General features: G+C 45.0%; 4 protein-coding genes and 1 non-coding gene across 5 annotated transcripts; 1 reads left to right on the plus strand and 4 right to left on the minus strand.

The window, feature by feature from the left end:
- Positions 1 to 2,719: 2,719 nt before the first annotated feature.
- On the plus strand, positions 2,720 to 4,403 carry LOC103989392 (transcription factor MYB102). The gene is made up of 3 exons (XM_009408219.3): positions 2,720 to 2,992; positions 3,064 to 3,193; positions 3,289 to 4,403. The coding sequence occupies exons 1-3, from the start codon at positions 2,860 to 2,862 to the stop codon at positions 4,079 to 4,081; spliced, it is 1,056 nt and encodes a 351-aa protein (XP_009406494.2). The 5' UTR covers positions 2,720 to 2,859; the 3' UTR covers positions 4,082 to 4,403.
- Positions 4,404 to 5,471: 1,068 nt separating this feature from the next.
- TRNAS-AGA (transfer RNA serine (anticodon AGA)) lies at positions 5,472 to 5,553 on the minus strand. The gene has a single exon. It is a non-coding gene; the product is annotated as a tRNA-Ser (tRNA).
- A 195-nt stretch (positions 5,554 to 5,748) lies between these two features.
- Positions 5,749 to 9,942, minus strand: LOC135615588 (receptor-like serine/threonine-protein kinase SD1-8). Its single transcript, XM_065114307.1, has 7 exons — positions 7,761 to 9,942; positions 7,576 to 7,686; positions 7,307 to 7,509; positions 6,863 to 7,070; positions 6,546 to 6,783; positions 6,295 to 6,445; positions 5,749 to 6,209 (listed from the first exon to the last, which is right to left on the minus strand). Exons 1-7 carry the CDS (start codon positions 9,046 to 9,048, stop codon positions 5,904 to 5,906), a joined length of 2,505 nt encoding a protein of 834 aa, XP_064970379.1. The 5' UTR covers positions 9,049 to 9,942; the 3' UTR covers positions 5,749 to 5,903.
- A 3,334-nt stretch (positions 9,943 to 13,276) lies between these two features.
- On the minus strand, positions 13,277 to 14,403 carry LOC135613779 (NDR1/HIN1-like protein 26). Its single transcript, XM_065110818.1, has one exon. The coding sequence runs from the start codon at positions 14,192 to 14,194 to the stop codon at positions 13,532 to 13,534; it is 663 nt and encodes a 220-aa protein (XP_064966890.1). The 5' UTR covers positions 14,195 to 14,403; the 3' UTR covers positions 13,277 to 13,531.
- A 2,343-nt stretch (positions 14,404 to 16,746) lies between these two features.
- LOC103989845 (vascular-related unknown protein 1-like) lies at positions 16,747 to 18,663 on the minus strand. Its single transcript, XM_009408791.3, has 4 exons — positions 17,664 to 18,663; positions 17,250 to 17,543; positions 17,092 to 17,157; positions 16,747 to 17,000 (listed from the first exon to the last, which is right to left on the minus strand). Exons 2-4 carry the CDS (start codon positions 17,541 to 17,543, stop codon positions 16,863 to 16,865), a joined length of 498 nt encoding a protein of 165 aa, XP_009407066.2. The 5' UTR covers positions 17,664 to 18,663; the 3' UTR covers positions 16,747 to 16,862.
- Positions 18,664 to 18,933: the final 270 nt, after the last annotated feature.

Consider the following 18,933-nt stretch of genomic DNA (forward strand, 5'->3'; position numbering starts at 1 on the left):
TGCTGTATGCAGATTTGTGAGAGAGGTGGCATCTGATCTCAAAGCATCAAAGCCAATCACATGCTTGGAAGGGACTTTTAAGAGAGCCTCTTCCTCTCCCATGCGTTTGTTATTGTTGGCCTACTGTTCTTTGTTTTGATTCTTTCACTCAATTTGGTTTGTCATCAAGTTTTGCTTTAAGGTGCCAAGCTGATGGTTCACCTTCGCCTCCTAATTCTCCAGAAGCCAAGTCAGTGACAGATACGACCTTCAAGCTTGAGGACACCTAAAACTTGAGCACTTTACATAGTTTCTGTAGTCAGGCATCAGCTGGTGAGATGGTTGGCCACCGATAACTTGCAAACACTGGAATGATAAGCAACTATGGGAAACCCAAAAAGCTCAGTCAATCAAGCAATAGCTTGTTCTGCTCACAGGTTCTAAAGACATGAAAGCTAACCGGTCCTCACAGGCTCCTTGCGACTGAATTGTCCCTTCATTAGCAAGCTAGCTAGCCGTCGTCCATTCAAAGTTTGTAGGCTATAATTTCCACACGTAAGTCGGGCATTATCTGAAGAAACGAGTCGTAGCATGTCTACCCTAAATTATTTTATGTGATCCCCTACTGTTCAAGTACATTACATTAATCCGTAGGTCTACCCTTCCGTACGATGAAGTTCAACAAGTCCGCCATCACGAAGCACAGTCAAACTTCTCTTTCATCCTTTCACTACAACAACTTTGCTCATCACACTTTGCTCACTCTCTCTACGCTTCCGATTGCAAGATCTGTCCACCCCGACAGTGCTGCTAACACCGATCTAAAGGGTTATGATATTGCAGGCATGACTACGATACCGGTAAGATCTCCGAATCATAATAAGCTTTAGATAATCTAGCAATACCACTTCTTTATTCCAATTAATAACAAAGGAAATCGCCACCTGCTTGCACAATGATCAAGGCATGAGCTTTAATTTCCTTGGTTTGCTGATCTAAGACATGGCCTGCTCCCATGGCGCGAGGCAGGGAGGCAACCACCTGGACGATTACGGTGCATTAATCTATTAGATTCTGGGGCAGTGATCTCACAGTCTTCACTGTTGTCGTGCAATTATGACGCTCGAATACTATATGTAGTAGCTATCACAGTCGTCATACAAGGTCGATCACAACCATGCATTGCCAATACACCACTGTCAAGTTTCTCATCTTTCCCTTCCTTCTGCAGTTGATTCTTTGTTTCCAGCGATCGGTTGTCAAACCTAGGCTTTGCATTTCTTAGTTAGGACTATAAAATACGACTATATGCTCGTAAATGATATTTCATTGAGGTGACACCAAAATAACCCTTCACCACCTATATGTGGTTGAGGGTGAATCACACTACCATGCACACTCATACACACACTTCCTATCCATAGTGATGAACGTAGAGGGTACGCTAGCGGCGTTGGTGACGGTGGATGCGTCCAGCAATTATGCGACAGTGGTGTTGATGTTGTTGGGAAAAGACAAGCAGCCACGTCACGAACAGTGAAAGCCTCAGAGGCGGAGACGGGAGACGACAAGTGGGTTTGATCCCAACGTATGTACGGTGCTGTGCAGGCAGCAAACCATTGGCCGAAACACAGAGGAAGTCTTAGGACGACCATCGACTACGGCACTCCCGTTCTTCTTCTTCTTCTTCACGATTTCAATGTGGTTGCAGGGTTCATGACTCTTTCTTTTTCCGTTGAAGTTGGATGCCATGCACAGATCAAGATATCAAATATGTTTTCTGAGAAAACTTGATCATCAGGATTGGGAAATTGAGTGCGTACAGTCCAAGAGACAACGAGACGATAAAGTCTATCGAAATCAATCAAATGTTGAGCATTTGGGACTTGAAGTGGGACAAAAGATTAGTCAAAGGGCGAATCCGACATCAATGGCGGACTGTGTCGTCGTATGGCCTACTTAGATGGCAAGCCACAGCACAGGATGGCTTCCATACGTTATGATTGAGAGCCTGATATATGTATTGGCTAAACAAATTTGGATTGCAGCCGACAAATGTGTCCATCGTGTGAGGGGATAGAGCTGGACCCTGCCTGAGACCAGACACCTGAGCAGCAACCGCCGTGATACACTCAAAGCAATCTAGACCATCCATCTGTTATCATTGACCGTCGGAATTGTTGACTTTGGCCTGGAAAGGGCCCGAAGGATGTGATTGTTGTGAATGCTTAGGTGGCAATCATCGAGAGCCCGAAGTCTCCGCTTCACAAACTTTCCTCGATATATAATTTGTAGGGGCATATGCCTCGAATTCATAGTCTCGTCTTACATCGGCTGAATCATACGAGTGCAGACATCATCACATTTGTCATGCAGGTCGAGTCTTTACAGCAGCAGCAAGCAAGAACACCGTGAAGGTGAAAACAAGCCCGCAGTACAACCTGGGGCCAACCATCCGTCGCATCACCCAGTTACGTGTCACCACCTGGAATGAGCTAACACCAATGGGAACGGGATAAGGGTCCCCCCTCTCCCTCCGACGCTTTATGGCTGTCACCCTCCTCCCACACCGTGCCTGGTTTTTAACCCCAGAGAGAGAGAGAGAGAGAGAGAGAGAGAGAGAGAGAGAGAGGACACGTCGCCACGGAGATAAACAAAGGACGGTACCGAATCCAATTGACTTTTGGCTCTTCCCTCTCAGCCTTTCGTTGCTATTTCGTTCTATATAACCCCAAGTACGATTCATCTCCTATTCATTGTGATTAAGCTAGACTTTGAACTCTGCCTCAATCCTTCATAGTTAGCCCATCCTACGCTTCCTGAAGCAAATCAATCGAGGAGACCAGCCGAAACAGCACTAGATCTCTTCTTGTCTTCGATATGGGGAGAGCGCCTTGTTGTGACAAGGATGGACTGAAGAAGGGGCCATGGACACCTGAGGAGGACCAGAAGCTCATCGACTACATCCAGAAGCACGGGCAAGGGAGCTGGAGGACTCTTCCCAAGAAAGCAGGTATGGAGTTGAGTTAGTCGTAGCGATGAGTACCTTTGTGAAACCCGCTCATGTCCTTGGTGTATGGACAGGCCTTGCAAGGTGTGGCAAGAGTTGCCGGCTTCGGTGGACGAACTACCTGCGGCCGGACATTAAAAGAGGAAGGTTCTCATTTGAGGAGGAAGAGGCGATCATTCATCTACACAGTCTTTTGGGGAACAAGTAAGTGCTATACAGCGAAGTGTCTTGGTTTTAGGTAACAAGTACAAGGAAAATTAATTTTTGCTTATGTGCTTCAACTCTGCCGTGGCTTCCAGGTGGTCTGCGATCGCTGCTCGCTTGCCAGGAAGAACCGACAACGAGATAAAAAACTACTGGAATACGCACATCAGGAAGAGGCTTCTCAGGATGGGCATTGATCCTGTGACCCACACCCATCGCCTCGATCTCCTCGACCTGTCTGCTCTCCTGACCTCCTCCTTGTGCAACCCAACGTCGTCGCAGTTCGATCTATCTGGGTTATTAGGTCTTGAGCCACTGGTGAACAGCGAGCTCCTAATGATGGCCCAAAACCTCCTATCTGCTCAATGCCAAAACCCAAACATCCTCGGTCAAGGACTCCCAGAGCAACAACACCCGACTCCCCAATTCCAAGAACAGTTGGCTTCCTTCCAGACACAACAGCTACAGCATCTATCCCAAAGGCTACCTACTTGCACCCCTTCGAATGATCCATTCCCTGATGAGGCACAGCTCATGCAACCCAATGTGGGCCAGTTGCATACATCTGCTGATTTTAATCCATGGCAGGACATCATTATGCAGGGTAACCTATCCCAGAATGATTTCGTGCCTGCAACGGGTGTTAACTACGAAAGTTTGGACCCATCCTTCACCCAACTCATCGCCGACATCTCCAATGTGTGCGGCACAAGCAGCCAGGGATATAGCCTGACTTCTGTGTTTTCGACGCCTGCATCAAGCCCGACTCCTCTGAACTCATCGTCGACGCACGTGAACAGCAGCACCGAAGATGAGAGAGAGAGCTACTGCAGCAACCGGTTGAAGTACCAAATCCCTGATCTCTTGGATGTGAGCAATTGCATGTGAAGAATAAGATACAACACAAAAGACTCACAGGGGCGACAGAGAGAGAGAGAGAGAGAGAGGGAGTCATAAGAAAGCAAAAGCAGCTGAGATACGGAAAGAGACACGAAGTTCTGCACCCAGATGCTAATGCATGACGCACAAGACTTTTCTCAGTCCTTTTTTTTCCATTTTCTTATTATTTCTCTTATCATGAAAAGGATTTATTTTTCTCATGCTTTTACTGTGTATTTTGACACAATGTGTGATACAGTTTCTACCTATATCTGCTGGAACTTAGTTCGGATTATATATATATATATATAATGATGCTGTATAAGTTTTACTTCTGTTGGTCTATTTATAAGGTAATATATGTTGCATAAGCACTAAAAACCTAGTGAGGTATTATGCGCCGCACATCACAAATAGCTAGTTGTTGAATGCTGGAAGAGTGTGCTTCTTGTTGTCTCTGTGCTTTACTATTTGAGAAGGTTAATTACCGAAAGGAATTAATCACCTGTCTGCGTGGGCACATTAACCTCATCACTTCGTCGTGTATTAACATGAAGAAACCACGGATCACATCCAACTGGCAGATTAGACTACCAAGGAAATGTAAACGATAAGAGAACGAAGCATGCGCTGCGGACGTGACTCACGTGTCCATACGTACGTACCCATCTTGCATGCCGCGTCTTCAAGATCCGTGCGCGTGTCCCGTCTCATCATTGATGAGCTGCTAGCAATTATTAGGCAGCGAGAGAGTACGTCATTTCCGTGTCCCACGTGAGAGATACAGATTTAAACGAGTGTTCGATCGAAGCCGTCCATCCTCGACGCGTGGCCCTCTACCTGTACGGCTCAGATTTCTTCCCCATGACGGTGGCCGTGGCATCGGATAAAGATTACGCCCGCGACACGTTTCGACGTTATTTATTTATAATTAGAAATAGTCTAAATATTGAATTGGCATCAGCAACACATGATGGGGGCGTCATAGTGAAGGAACAGAAGAAAGCCGACCTTTGTTTGGGATGCCAAGCCGTCGACAACTTTCACTTCACCGCGGTGGTTTGACCGTCGCGTAGGCTCCGTCACCAGCCGCCGCCCAGAGCACAAAAGGAGGACCTTCGTTTCCACCGTCGCCGTGGAAGTCCACCGACCACACACAAAAAGGTCATCCTTGTTTCCTTGGCATGTCGCTGTTGGCAATGCTGGCTGGGGTGGGGAGCAAAGGACACGTTAGTCATGCTTTCCAACGGGCGACAGCGCCAACCCTTTGAGCTTACCCAGATGGATTTCACATCATGCGTTAAATAGATATAATTGTCAGACTCTTAGATATGGATTTCCATTATCGCAGATGTGATTATTGCGACGCGGAAAAATAATAAAAAGACACTAAATGTTTCGTAGACGGCAGGATTCGAACCTGCGCGGGCAGAGCCCACATGATTTCTAGTCATGCCCGATAACCACTCCGGCACGTCCACTTCATGTGATATTAATTTCAATGTCTTCTTTTAAATCTAGAATACTGTAAGATCCTTGATTTTGATTAATATCATTTTAGTAATAAATATTAGAAAGAGTAATTTGATTGATATGATCGACGGTTTAATCTTATATGCATCGTAACATAAATTTCGGAAAGAATCAAGATTCTAAATTTGATATGATAGAATAATTTCGACCGTACTTTGAGTTAAAGCTAACAATACATCCCCGGTGTAGCACAAAATTACTGCAACGGAATTAAATTCTCATTTACCACTTATTGGAAACATTGCACAACAGAGAAAGCTTCTGAATCCATTATAGATGGATGCAGTTTCGAGTACCTCTATCGACCTGTTAGGGCTGTGACAGTAGCATCGTTTTCTGTAGAAGTCCCTTCCAGGGATGAAGAGAAGCGTTTCTTGGATACTGCGACGAGGAAAAATGCAGGAGGCCTGGGAGCTGGTAGAGACGCAGCGCCGCTCGTCAGCATCGACACCACAGCTGACATGGTTGGTCGATCTGCTGCGTTCTCTTGAGCACACAGAAGCGCGATGTTGATGCACCTCGAGATCTCTTCTCCGGACTCTGGAATGTCTAGTGAACTGTCCAGCAACTCCAAGCTCTTGCCTTCTCTCCACAGCTCCCAACTCTGTAGAGTTGCAGAGTCGAGTAGCAACAGCAGGTCAGGAAGAACAGTAAGATTCATGAGCCAAAGTTCATAGAAGACAACTCACGTATCGAAGCAGATTCGAAGAGCTCTCGGAATCGAAAAAGCGAGCGGTCCTCCTCCCACTGACGATCTCCAGTACTATTACTCCGAAACTAAAGACGTCGAATTTTGTGGAGAAGATGCCATTCATTGCGTACTCGGGAGGCATATAACCACTGAATTCAAATAGTTATGTTCCGATCAAAGAAGTGTTTGCTGGCTTTCAGAGAGAGAGAGAGAGAGAAGAAGAAAGAGGAGATTGATAGGTTCACTTACTAAGTACCAACCACTCTTTTGGTGTTTGCTTGGTCTTCATTCTGCTCAAAGATTCTGGCCAGCCCGAAATCGGATATCTTGGGGTTCATTTCACTATCCAACAGTATGTTGCTGGTCTTTAGATCCCTGTGAATGACTCTGAATCTGGAGAACTTGTGAAGATACAGAAGACCTTGAGCAATGCCTTCAATTATCACAACACGCTTAGCCCAGCTTAGTTCCGATCGTCTTATTCGATCTGTTCATACAATGTTATGAGCATGAGCATTTAAATGCACGACACCAGAGAGTGCCACTAAATGAGATTCCTGACTAACCAAATATGTAGTAATCCAAGCTTTTGTTGGGCATGTACTCATATATCAATATGTTCTCTTCCTTCTCGATGCAGTAACCAAGAAGGCGAACAACATTCTTGTGTTGAAGATTAGCAATAAGGGTTATCTCATTCTGGAACTCCTCGATTCCCTGTCCTGAGGTTCTTGCCAGCCTCTTCACTGCTACCTGCTGCCCCTCCAGCAGACCCTGTTGCATCCATGACCCATTTCACTACTTATCGATCATCATCCTGAAGAAACTCTACTTATGAAATTTTCTTTGCTAAGATCTCTAGATTTTGATACAGTAAAATCTATGTCTAGAAGCTATTAAGAACAAAGGAAACCACAGCATTGCTGAAACCTATTAGATGTTAGAAGCTACGGTGAACAGAGTGTTCAGTCTCAGGCTTTCAAGGGAAAAAAATAAGCAGCAACTGTTACCCTATAAACTCGCCCAAATCCACCCTCTCCTAGCTTGTTTGAATCAGAGAAGTGATCTGTAGCCGCCGATACGGATTTGAAGCTGAACGAAGAAGAATCAGAGCCTTTGCTGTTTTCTCCAGGCTTGATCGCATCAGAAGACAAAACGGAGGATGCCGAAGGAGGAGATCTGCTAGATAGCAATTGACTCGTTTCCTTCTCACCTGTTGAGCAGAGCACAAAACACATCGGACTTGTTACGTCTTGTATTCTGAATAGATAACCGTTACCTTTGTCCTTTCTTCTCCTCCTGTAGTAACACATCGAGATACCAAATAGAAGAACTGTGCCTGCAGCCGCCAGAGGGATCGATATGATCAAAGGCTTACTGCTTTTACTTTCTGCAGTCAATTATCCATATCTGAGTAACTACGGTGACTTAAAACGAAGAGTATCTCTGAGAATTTGTTCTTACCTGAATCCTGTGAAAGATCTGAAGCTGCAAGACGGACATAGAGATCCTGAGTGCCATCCTGGAGGCCCAGCAGTCCCCCAGACCAAAACAGGCATCCAGTTCCATTCGCAGAGGCTGCAGCATAAGCAGTGCAAGAACAGTCCCTGCCGCAGCTGGATTCGCAGTCCTCCAGGCTCACACTGGGATTCCCTTCTCTTGAGGAGAAGATGGGGAGCTTCACATTCGTCAGCCCGAAGAATACATCCCTCTCGCACTCCGTCGTCGGCGTCCGCCTCATGCACCCCTCCGACCAGTCGTTGGATCTCCATCGCTGATAAGAAGCGGGAACGAAACCATACATGCACCGGCAAGTAGTGGAGTTATCGTGGCTGCCGCTGCAGATCCCATTGGCTCCACAAGTTGCACGGACTTCACAAGGAAGCTCCTTCGGCTGCACCCATAACACAACCCATTCCTCTTCGCTCTCCAACCATATGAACTGCTTGAAATGGCCTGAAACCTCCATCACTCCCCTCGTGATCAAAGAGCTGTCTCCAAAAGTGTAGTAGTAGTAGCCATCGATCCAGTGAGGGGTGTAGGTGATGTTGTACTGGCCTGATGTCATCCGATTAACTAGTCCAAAACTTGTCCCGTTCCACAGTCCGCTCTGCCATTGCACCTCCCCCTTGTACCACATGAAGAACTGCTTTGTACCGTTCGGGTCGATCCCGGCGGAGAAGTCGCCAGGCCCAGGATCATCGGAGCTCCTCCAAGACGTGAGCAGCCGGTTTCTCTTGCCGTCCAACCCCAGCTTCATTCCAGGAAGAAAAGTATCGGTTGGATGATCGAAGCTCTGCCACAGGGGTTGCGCATCTTGGCTAGAGTTCCACTGCTTCAAAACGAGGTTACCCGAATCTAACAGCGTAGCACTCGTGAGATTTGTGCTGCCTGTGTTAGATGCTATCATGATAGACGTGCCAATCTTGTCCAAGATCATCAGAGTTCCCTGTGCGTCGATTGTTAGGAACCCAGATATATTCGGAATGGGCCTCTCCCTGTTTCCGACCCATATGATGGTCCGAGGTGAGAGCTTTTGGTACCAAATCCCCAGATACCGATTGCTCGAGTTGGGAGGGCTGAAGAATCCCAGCTCGAACGTCTGGGCGGCGGAGATCAGCGTCTGGCCGTCACGGATGGATTGACCTGCTGAAAGAGTGTCTGCTGCGTGCGACGCCCGAAGGGTGATGGTGGACAGGATCATGAACGCGAGGAAAACAGAGCAGCGATGCCTGCCTTTCTCCTCTTCCATGGTTGGACTAGTGATGATCTCTCGAGGACGAAGAGGTGGATTGGAAGTGACTAAATTGGTGCTAAGCTGCCATGTCCAGAGACGCGGCGATTACTGTAGCAGTCGGATTCAAATACAACCATGGACTGAAGCAAAGCAGTGTCATCGTGTTGAATGCATTCTTATGTTAATTTAGTTGCAGGGAAGGTGAACTGCAGCTGGAGCCGCCAGGTTCGACCGTCTTTAGATCAACCATTCAGTCCCTATCAAGGACTGCATCTCGAATGAATGGACCTTTGTTGTGTTACATCAGCTCTGATGTGAAGCCATTCCCATATCTTTAGATCAACCATTCTAACCATGTCTTCTTCTTCTTCTTCCCAAAAGAAAAGAAAATGAGAGAGAGAGAGAGAGAGAGAGAGAGAGAGAGAGAGAGAGAGAGAGAAAAGGATAATCGGTGTTTGATATCCTTCAAGAAATTTCTACAAGAACAGTGCCAATTGAGACGAACACGATCAGATCCTTTCTCTCAAGATTTGATCAAAGTAGGAGTTATATTAAAACACTAATCGTCAATCACTTCTACCTTAAAAATACATTCACTGTGGATTACAAACTGACCTCTTCCTCTTCCTAATGCCCCCACTTGCCGGAGACTTTGCGCTGCAACTGGTCTGACTCCTGCAGCAGCTTGAAGAAACTTGAAGGCATCATCAAGTTGCTACTCATCAATCTAAAGCGACGGGATGTGGCTGCAGCTGCCCAAAGTAATTGATCTTTTCAACACCGCATCAGCTGTTGACGATGCTCATAAGTGGACTCCCATAAAGAACAAAAACTTCGGTCCTTGCACTGTCCTAAATTCCAAACATGTGTTCACAGAGAGCAACAATCACCAAACACACAACAAATAAAACCAGCTAAAATCTCCCAATATCTTTGTGCTTCAACTCAGTCACCATTATAATTAGTCACCGGTTAGTGGTTGAAGCCTGATATTGTTTTATGCAACTCTTCTTTTCGCTTTCTGAAGGTGATTGATAATATTATCTATTTCAACTCTTTGCTTTGATGATGATGAAGATGTAGTAGTTTTGTAGCTCGATTAATTTTGACCAAACCACTGATGCACACTTCTGACCAATCCAAGAAGAGGTAAGGTGGTCAAGGAAACAGAATTAAAAGTTCATTGTTGAGCCATCGAAGAACTCGTCATGTGTGACTCGGAGTGAAAACAACTAAGAATAAATCAACGATATGCATGATAACCACGAATTAAAAATAGGGGGTCAGTACAGATGAGATATGGGTGACCTGAATCTGGCCCAAAAGGCACCTTGAACTTGACCTGACCCGACGCTCGCCCTCGCCACCCGAGCATCCACGTAGACAACCTTACACATCGGGGACTGGATCACTGACACCTTAGTATCTCACATTGCTGACACCTCGACCACCACGTAAAGGTTTACTAACAATTCTTTTGTTATATCTCAACCATTCATTCAGCGTAAAATCTCAATCATCCCTCAATGTGAGATGCGATTGCAAGAATCCTCAGTGGTTGGCTGGTGCCGCATCAATGTCTTTGATGGTATCAACATGACGATGGACGGCGTTAGATGACAAGATTGGTGGATCGTAACGTACGGGAGATGATCACCCTCTTATACTGCATAACGACGTCTGTTCGTCTCCCTCTCCGGACTGGAAATCAAGTTTTGGAGGAGATGGGAGCCGTCAGAGCGCTGAGAACCGCCAACAACAAGGCCATCTCCCTCGTCAATTACCGCCGTGGCGTTCCGTCCAACATCGCCGCCGTGGTCTCTACGGCGAACAAACAAGGCCTCTCGATTGCCCTCCACGAGGAGGTGGTGGAGGAGTGGCTTGCGTTCGACGCAACTCCCTCTTTCCAGGAAGCGATAGCCGCGACGTCGGATCTCAAAGCTGCTATCCAGACGTGAGCACGTTGCATGCTTGTAATAGTTTTCACGGTTTCCGTGTTTATCTTCTCTTGCATCAGATTAATACAGCAGCATATAGCAACAAAAACTTCATCTTCTTGATCACTGACTGATGCCACTGCAAGTAGAGTTCACTGGAGAATCCCTTTCATGTATACACAAGCGTTATGCTGTCATACATGCGCAGTGTAAAGATGGTAAATCTTGTAACAGTGAGTGTTATCAACTGACATTACTATCACGTACACATCAATCTCCTCTGCCAGGTTCAGCGAAGAATCTGAAACCCAAGATCTGGCTCTTAGGAAGAGGCCAAGAGATTCTCACCTCAGAAACAGTGCTGCAATCGAGGCTCTCTCCTTGTTACCGAAACTGCCTGCCGCTCAGGTTCCATCGCTACTGCAACTTTTTGCTTTGTGTTTTTCGACCCCAACATGCATGCAACAAAGCGTGAAAAGTCTTTTGAGCAAGCAAACAAGTGTGAAGTAGAATCTTGGTGTGATTTCTTTTCTGGATCTTCTGTGAGGAAGTTTATATGTTAATTCATGTGGATTATCATGCAAAAAATGTAAAATGTCTTCACTTTGCAGCCATCCAAACAATTGCATTTGTAATCCCTTTCCTACACCATCTGTTTTCGGACTTTAATAGCATGCTATCTTGTACAGGAAGTAGTTGCTGCAATTGCATCGGACAAAAATGTCTGGGAAGCTGTGATGAACAATAAGCAGTTCAAAGAGTTTTGTGATACTCACCTGAAGAGTAAAGCATATGTCTACTTGAATCTGATGTTTTCCATGCTGTCGAATTGACTGACTGATTAAGGAATCCTCACCCACTCCGGCAGCAAAAAACCCTGGAGTCGATGATTTGGAAGTGCCTGTGGTGATGAACTAGGAGACATCTTCAGAAAACTCACGCACTGGGTTGCTGGACCTCTTGCAAGACACCAAAACGAAGCTGTCTGAGATGATGAACAGTCTGTTTCATCTCGTCAAGAATTTTCTGGGGACCTCAACCGAGAGTTGCAGCTCGGCAATCACCAAGACGACCACTGCTATCTACAACGATGACCATGCAATTCAAGCTTCCTTGGTAGCATTGGCTGTGGCCACCATCTTTGTGGTTTTGTTCAAGAGGTTACTGCCCTAATGAAACTTTGATCCATCTTTTGGACATTGTTGGAGGGTTCTTCAATATTCCACCTTCACCACCATTAGTTGTTTGAAGAATTTTATGTTATTTCGAGGATCATTATGTCATTTCTGATATGATGTTGCCAAATTTTCATGTTATTTATGAAAGATTTTATCTGTTCTCTAATGGCAGCATCACATTTTTTTGCTGCTAAAACAGCAAGCAGAAGACAGCCAATGCCCTGACATCTCTACTACTAGCCTTATCAGGATAAATGGACATGGAAATTTGATGTGAAAGGGCAATCATCCACTAGATTAGCATACAGATATTTGAGGGATCAACATGCATTTGCATCTCTACAACATGATTATTGGAATGAACTTTGCATTACTCATGATGTTATTTTCTATAAAGTAATAAGGGTAAATTCTTAAAAAAACACATTTTATTTTTTTTCTCGATTAATATCTTTTTTTATTTATTATCATATATTATCCTTTATTTTCTAAAAGAAAAAAATACTTTGGGCTTCATCGATCATCACCTTCGCCCCTCATTCTACGTGCCCCTGTGTGTCACCTGCCTCACCACATATTAGCTCTCGTGTTATCGACCTCACCAGCGATCCTTCATGTTGTGTCAGAGCTCAATCAACTTCGTCACCTTTATCATCATTTGATTAATGAAGCGGAGCACTTTGAAGGTTCGCTACGTGTTGGACCATGTTCGATCTAGTCATGCATGAATTCGTCGAGCATCGCATGATGACATGGCAATGGTGGGAATCAAGAGCAAACGAGTCTAAGGCTAAAACCGACCCCTCTACGACCAACATCCATCAAGATGTAAGATTCGTGAAGGAGCACATAGGCGAGGACGAGGGCAAAGCAAGACGAAAGTGACGACCAATGATGGAAGTTAAGATAATATTATCTTTTAGAAAATAAAAAACGCTCTACGAAAATAAATGAAAAAATGAGCGCTAATAAAAAAAAAATTAAAACATGAGATTTTTTTTTAAAAAAAATCCCTAGCAATTACATATAGTACGGATGGAATTAAATCCGATGAATACGAAGAAAATAACGTCAGGGATGGATGAAGTAGCAAATGTCTTGCCAGAGCTGGTTCGAATTTAACACACATTGAACAGCAAATCGGAGAAGAGGGTGTTGGATTTCTTGTTCGTATCTAATACCGACACTTGTTCACTCTTGCATTTGATGGATGGGGAATCCACTGCTACATAAATGTGAAATATTAAATTGATGTTGTTCTTTGTAATGCCAATTCTGGATGCGATGTCCCACGTCTCAAGGAATCAATTGACAGCATCGCAGAACGAGAGAGCTCATGCAAACCAGAAATGAAGCATGGAAAGAAGAAACGATGGCGTGGTTTCAAATGAAGTAGATGGGGCACCTCTTGTTCTTGGACTCCGGCAGAGCACCGCCGTCGGAGCCCACGACCACGTCGCACTCCACATGCAAATGGTGTCGGTGGGTGTCCCACGTCTTCACCTTGAACCGGATGGCCGAGCCGAGCTCGAACCGCAGCGCGATCCGCCCCCTCGCCACGTCCCCCGCCAATTGAGCCGCCAAGGTGCCCCCGGCGGCGATTCGCGCCCCCGCCATCTGCCCCGTGATCGCCGTCGTGTTCTTCGGAGGTTGGTAGAACGGAAACATCACCTGTCCGGACCCCACCAGCCGATCCCTGTAGTAGACCGAGCCGACCATGGCGTCGTAGTAGATGCCGATCTTCTGGTTCGGGTTCCGGTCCGTGATGTTGAATGAAATGACCGAGTCGGACAGACCGGCCGGGTCGGCGAGGCCGGGGGCCGCGAACTCGGCGATGTGCAGATGGGGTCGGTGAGGACGGAGGTTGAGCCAGAGGACGAAGACGACGATGCCGACGATGAGGAGGAGGGTGAGGAGAAGGGAGCAGACACACTTGGTGAACCGGGTCGTCAGGCTTTCTCGAATCCGGCTGGCGGTGAGCCGGGGTCGGTGGTGGGGATTGGACCGGCTTTGGGTGGGGAGGCAGGGCGAGTGAAACACGGGCATGGTCGCCGGAAAGCTGTTGGATGTGTATGTATTTGAGCTGAGCTACGGATGGATGCCTTACAGGGAGCAGCACGTCGAGGGTAGCCGAGTTAACAAGCACAGGGATGTTGATGGAGAGAGAGCAAAAAGCTTATGACTTGATGGTTGTCATCTCCTTCCACTTTTTGGGTTGCTGAAGGAAGCAAGGAAGGAATGCATGGAATCTCTGCCAAGCTTCACGGGTTAGTCTACCTTGGAACCCAAGTGGCTCATAAAAGAAGGCTTATATGATGGTGAATGCAGTCTTTTGGTCTCCCAGAAAAAGGTTTTTTATGTTTTGAATTGGAAAAGAAGAAGAAGAAGAAGAAGAAAAAAGCAAAATAAAAAGCAAAACAAACACCTTATGGAATCAGCATTTACAAGAAAAGTTCAGGTTGCCAGAGAAGAGTAGTACATGCGAATCTTATTCCTGTACTAATCAAATGTTAATTCCTTCCACATTTAGATCGATCACTCGAAGCCCCTCTTAGAACACTTTAATGATAGGCAAGAGGACGAGATTCCGACTCAACACCTTAAATACTTTACCTACCGGTTAGGTAGGTATAATAAGTTGTCAAACAAGTTTTTATGCACACTGTTCATGCAAAATAAATAAAATTATTTTTTCCTTATTTATCTTGAATCATTGAGTTAAAATGGATTCTTCTAACCCTTCAAACAATTGATTCAAAATACTTAATGCCAAATTAATAATAGTGGATATCACTCACTCCCATCGGTTCGGATAATTGGAAAGAATACTCGATATTCTTAAATTTGCAAAACTTATTGAAACTAAGTCCACGACTTCTTCTTTAGTAAGAAAAGAAAAAGGATAATTATATTTCCTAAGGATGATTTTTAATATTTTAACTACTTAAAATGTAACCATCTTTTTGTCATTAAATTATTCTTTGAAATAATGTAAAGCTTGTCAATCTTAAAAACAGAATGAACTCAAGAATGGAACTATTCTTGGGGAGTAACAAAAACTACAAATAAAGAAGTTTGTACAGTGGGGAAGAATCCAACTTTGGAGCCATAGATATGCCAATCATTATTTCTAGACAAGATGATTGGATGATCCCACTCCTTGTCTCCCTTTCTTGTCTTCCACCTGGTTATCTGTTTCTATTTCCGCATTGTCCTCACAATTTTACATTATGTATGTTGTTCTCATACGACATTATCACATACTTCATCTTATCACACAGTCTTCCTTTTATAGATCACCGTCTCTCTCTCTCTCTCTCTCTCCTTCCTGCGCCAGCAAGAACTCGAGCTATCATCTGAAGGAGCAGAATCTTAAATGCAGTAGTTGTGGCTGAGTGGGATAGCTTTGTCCCGAAGATAAGAAACTACATAGACATGCACATGTATATGTATGATCAAGCAAACTAAAAGCATGTAATCTAAGTTCAGAAGAGATTTAAAGAGAGGGGTCCCTACCCAACTCAAGGGGGTGCAACCCCAGAGCAAGTCCCCACCCTAAGCCAAGCCAGGGATGGGAGAAGGAAGCACCACAGTACGGTCGACGGCATTCCACGTGGGAATGCTCCGAGAGATTACGAAGAAGAGATGTATCATGATCTTTGTGCACGTGGTTGTCCCTGCCACTTGAGCTTCTGACAAGTTTGGCCATCCTAAAGAATGAGAAGTTTCATGGACAAAAGGACAGATGATGGGTGGAAGAGGAACCACGCCAAATACTCACTGTAGCTTTAGCTTCGAACGAGGAAAAAAATTCTGCTGCGGTACTCTGAGAAAGCCCCGTTTATTATCTATCTATCCATCTATCTATCTATCAGCATGTTGATTCTTCAACACCCTTTCTTCCTTTATGCTAGCTAGCATTCATACACAAAACTGTTTGAGGGTATGCGATGCTATTACTCTCTCTCTCTCTCTCTCCCTCTCTCTCTCTCTACAGGTTATAGTGAGCATTGATGTATTGTATAGCCAGTGGTGCATGTGGTTGGGTTGGAAGACTGTCTCCTTTTCCTGTGTAGATGCCAAGACCTAAAAAGTAGAGCTGTCCATCTACTGGGATAGAGGCTTTGTGAACAAGGTGGATAGTCCACCACCCCAATCAAGCGTCTATTGTTCTCAACTTGTGTACTCCTACCATTAGACTTTTGTGGCAGTCATTTCCATAGTTAAATCCTGGAATCTCTTATGTTAATGATTCAGAGAAATGATTTTGAAGAGACCACAGAAGCACTTGCATGGAATCATTGACTCCTTGGTCACAAAAGTCTTGAAGAATGTCAGGTTCTGAGAGCATAGTATTGCTGTCATCTGGATTCAAAAGATGACTGGGATTCCAGCATGAGCTTGGGAAGTTCCCCCTCTGCTTTGGATTGAAACTGGAAGACAGTGCACACAGGAATTCTTTTACTAGGATTGAGATGAAGAGTAGAAGGTGATGAGGGAGGGTATGATCATGCAATGTACATAGTGAGTCCTAAGAAATATTGGTCATCACAAAAACTGCACAAGCAAATATTTTTTTTTTGATGTGAACACCAAAAGCTCCCTTATAAAAACCACACACATGATCTATGCATCTGCACAAATACAGGAACAGAGAGGAACTCCTCTCTATGGTAATCTACCATATTCTTCTTGAACTACAACAGCTAAAACTCTAGCCTAGATAGTGAACTAACATGGACAAAGGGACTAGACAAACCCCATTTTTCTTCTGCTCAGTGCATTCATTCTTCCTCTCAGTGGAACTCAATCCATTTAGTTCTTGGCTACTCCTAGAGCCAACAACGCCCTCCTGGAAGACCCAAAGGGATATGTAATCGAATTTGACAGGAAAGGTAGAACAAAAATAACAAGGAAAAGGAAGCAGCTGCTGGCTAAATCACCTGAGGTGTTTCCCTGTGATCATCTTTCTTGGTTGGATTCATGGTCAAGTAATTTAAATCAGTAACCTGTTCCAAGGAATGCATACAAACGAGACAATTCAGATAATGTCACTGAAACCAAAGAATTCCTTCAACAAATGGTATAAGAAGATGATAACCTTGGAGCTACTAACAGGTGAGATAGCAGTATCTTCCAAGGAGTCATCTTCGAGTAGCCCCTTCCGTTTCCTCTTCTTCAGACTCAACGGCGTCCATGCAACACACGAAGCAGCATCGGAGATCGCAGAAGGCCCATTGACAGCGCTGGAGTAGAAGCCACCCGCTTCTTGCTTCTCCTCTGATGCCATGAAGTCCTCCAAGTACATGGTCCAGCCACTCTCCTCGGAAGAAGCTGAGCCAACCTTGGAGCCGGGCGCGCCGTCCACAGATGACGAGTTGATCGATTCCTCCATCTTGAGGAGAAGAGCCTCGTGAGGTCTATATATAAACAAAGAAAAAGAGAGAGCGAGAGAGAGAGAAGTGGAGCAGATGAAGAATAATGAAGAGGAAGAAGAGAGAAAGTGCATCATTACATTGGAGTGGGGCAGACCGCTGGGTTGAAAGGAAGTTAAAACTCAAGGAACTCCAAGACAAAACAAAGAGGAGGAACAATGTGATGGATTGACATCACAACTCGACCTAACACTCCCCAAATCCTCTCTTCTCTTTATCTTCCTTTTACCTTCTCTTATCTGCTGCCGTTGGCCATGAACAATTCTTCCCTGCTAATCGAGCTTTGGTCGTTCCCTGTGCCCGTTGTTGAACCGTTTTTACAGTTACGTTCAAGAGCTCCGTTGGCTCCACGACTCCCCAAACTCTCTCTCTCTCTCTCTCTCTCTCTCTCTCTCTCATTTCTGCTTGTCATGCTTTCTCTTCTGTTCACCACCACCATCCATCCTCAGACATAATACTGATTCCGAACGATGAACTTTATTTCCTTCTTTTGTTTTGTCTTCAGCTTCTGCTAGGGTTTGATTGAGCTGTAGCTGTTGTTGATGAATTAGGAAGGCGATAACGGGGAAGTTGGTGGCACTGCTCACATGGGGGCTGTTATTGGATCCCTGTCGCGGTTACATACAAATCCTCGTGAACCTGTAGACACAGTTCCACTGTACTGAATGCCGGTGCAACCATGTGTGCTGTTGAATCAGCTGCTGCCTCTCCATGGTCCTACTCCACCCAATTTATTCTGAAAAGGACCTCTCCTTGTGCTGCCTTCAACTCCTCCCTACCTCTTCTTCATCCAGCTGCTCCCTAGCTCGGTCAGTCCCACACTCACATGTTCCTTTAGCTCACAGCATTCCTGTGCACAACAGCCTCTTCCATGTGTTGCCGCACACGTGTCATCTCAGTGCTTTATTGGTGCCACGTAAGTGCCTCCACATCAGTCTACTGATCTTTCTATTCTTAAGTGTGGCATCATCACCTGTCTTATTCCATTCATCACTACTCCCAAGAACAGTTGATACTGCTATATAAGTCATATTCTTTTGAGTGTCAGCTATATAAATATTTTACTGCCATTAATAATAAATCATTATTAATATTTTTGGTCATCTTTACCACTGGTTACTAATATAGGTTTGTTATGAAGTCTCATAACCCTTCTCCTTGCCATACCTGAAACATCAAAATTTCCAGGTTTCTTTCTTTCTCTCTTGAGAGAATGATGCTGGTCTCAACAGCAGCCATTAAGAAAAGAGACTGGGTAGGGTTTTGGCAACGGGTGTTGTTTGTGACAAGATACTCTTGGCTTGCTCTAGCAGAACATTGCACCTAAATTGAACTCCCTCATGTTTCCTT

Source organism: Musa acuminata, chromosome BXJ2-6, assembly GCF_036884655.1.
Source record: "Musa acuminata AAA Group cultivar baxijiao chromosome BXJ2-6, Cavendish_Baxijiao_AAA, whole genome shotgun sequence".
Lineage (NCBI taxonomy): Eukaryota > Viridiplantae > Streptophyta > Magnoliopsida > Zingiberales > Musaceae > Musa > Musa acuminata.

Coding starts and splice junctions, on each gene's coding strand:
- LOC103989392 (XM_009408219.3), top strand. CDS start 2,860: ATGGGGAGAGCGCCTTGTTGTGACAAGGATGGACTGAAGAAGGGGCCA. Junction 2,993..3,063: donor GACTCTTCCCAAGAAAGCAG/GTATGGAGTTGA, acceptor GTGTATGGACAG/GCCTTGCAAGGTGTGGCAAG. Junction 3,194..3,288: donor CACAGTCTTTTGGGGAACAA/GTAAGTGCTATA, acceptor CGTGGCTTCCAG/GTGGTCTGCGATCGCTGCTC.
- LOC135615588 (XM_065114307.1), bottom strand. CDS start 9,048: ATGGAAGAGGAGAAAGGCAGGCATCGCTGCTCTGTTTTCCTCGCGTTC. Junction 6,446..6,545: donor AAAAGAGTGGTTGGTACTTA/GTAAGTGAACCT, acceptor ATTTGAATTCAG/TGGTTATATGCCTCCCGAGT. Junction 6,210..6,294: donor CTTCGAATCTGCTTCGATAC/GTGAGTTGTCTT, acceptor GCAACTCTACAG/AGTTGGGAGCTGTGGAGAGA.
- LOC135613779 (XM_065110818.1), bottom strand. CDS start 14,194: ATGCCCGTGTTTCACTCGCCCTGCCTCCCCACCCAAAGCCGGTCCAAT.
- LOC103989845 (XM_009408791.3), bottom strand. CDS start 17,543: ATGGAGGAATCGATCAACTCGTCATCTGTGGACGGCGCGCCCGGCTCC. Junction 17,158..17,249: donor CACCTGTTAGTAGCTCCAAG/GTTATCATCTTC, acceptor TCCTTGGAACAG/GTTACTGATTTAAATTACTT. Junction 17,001..17,091: donor ATCACAGGGAAACACCTCAG/GTGATTTAGCCA, acceptor TGGGTCTTCCAG/GAGGGCGTTGTTGGCTCTAG.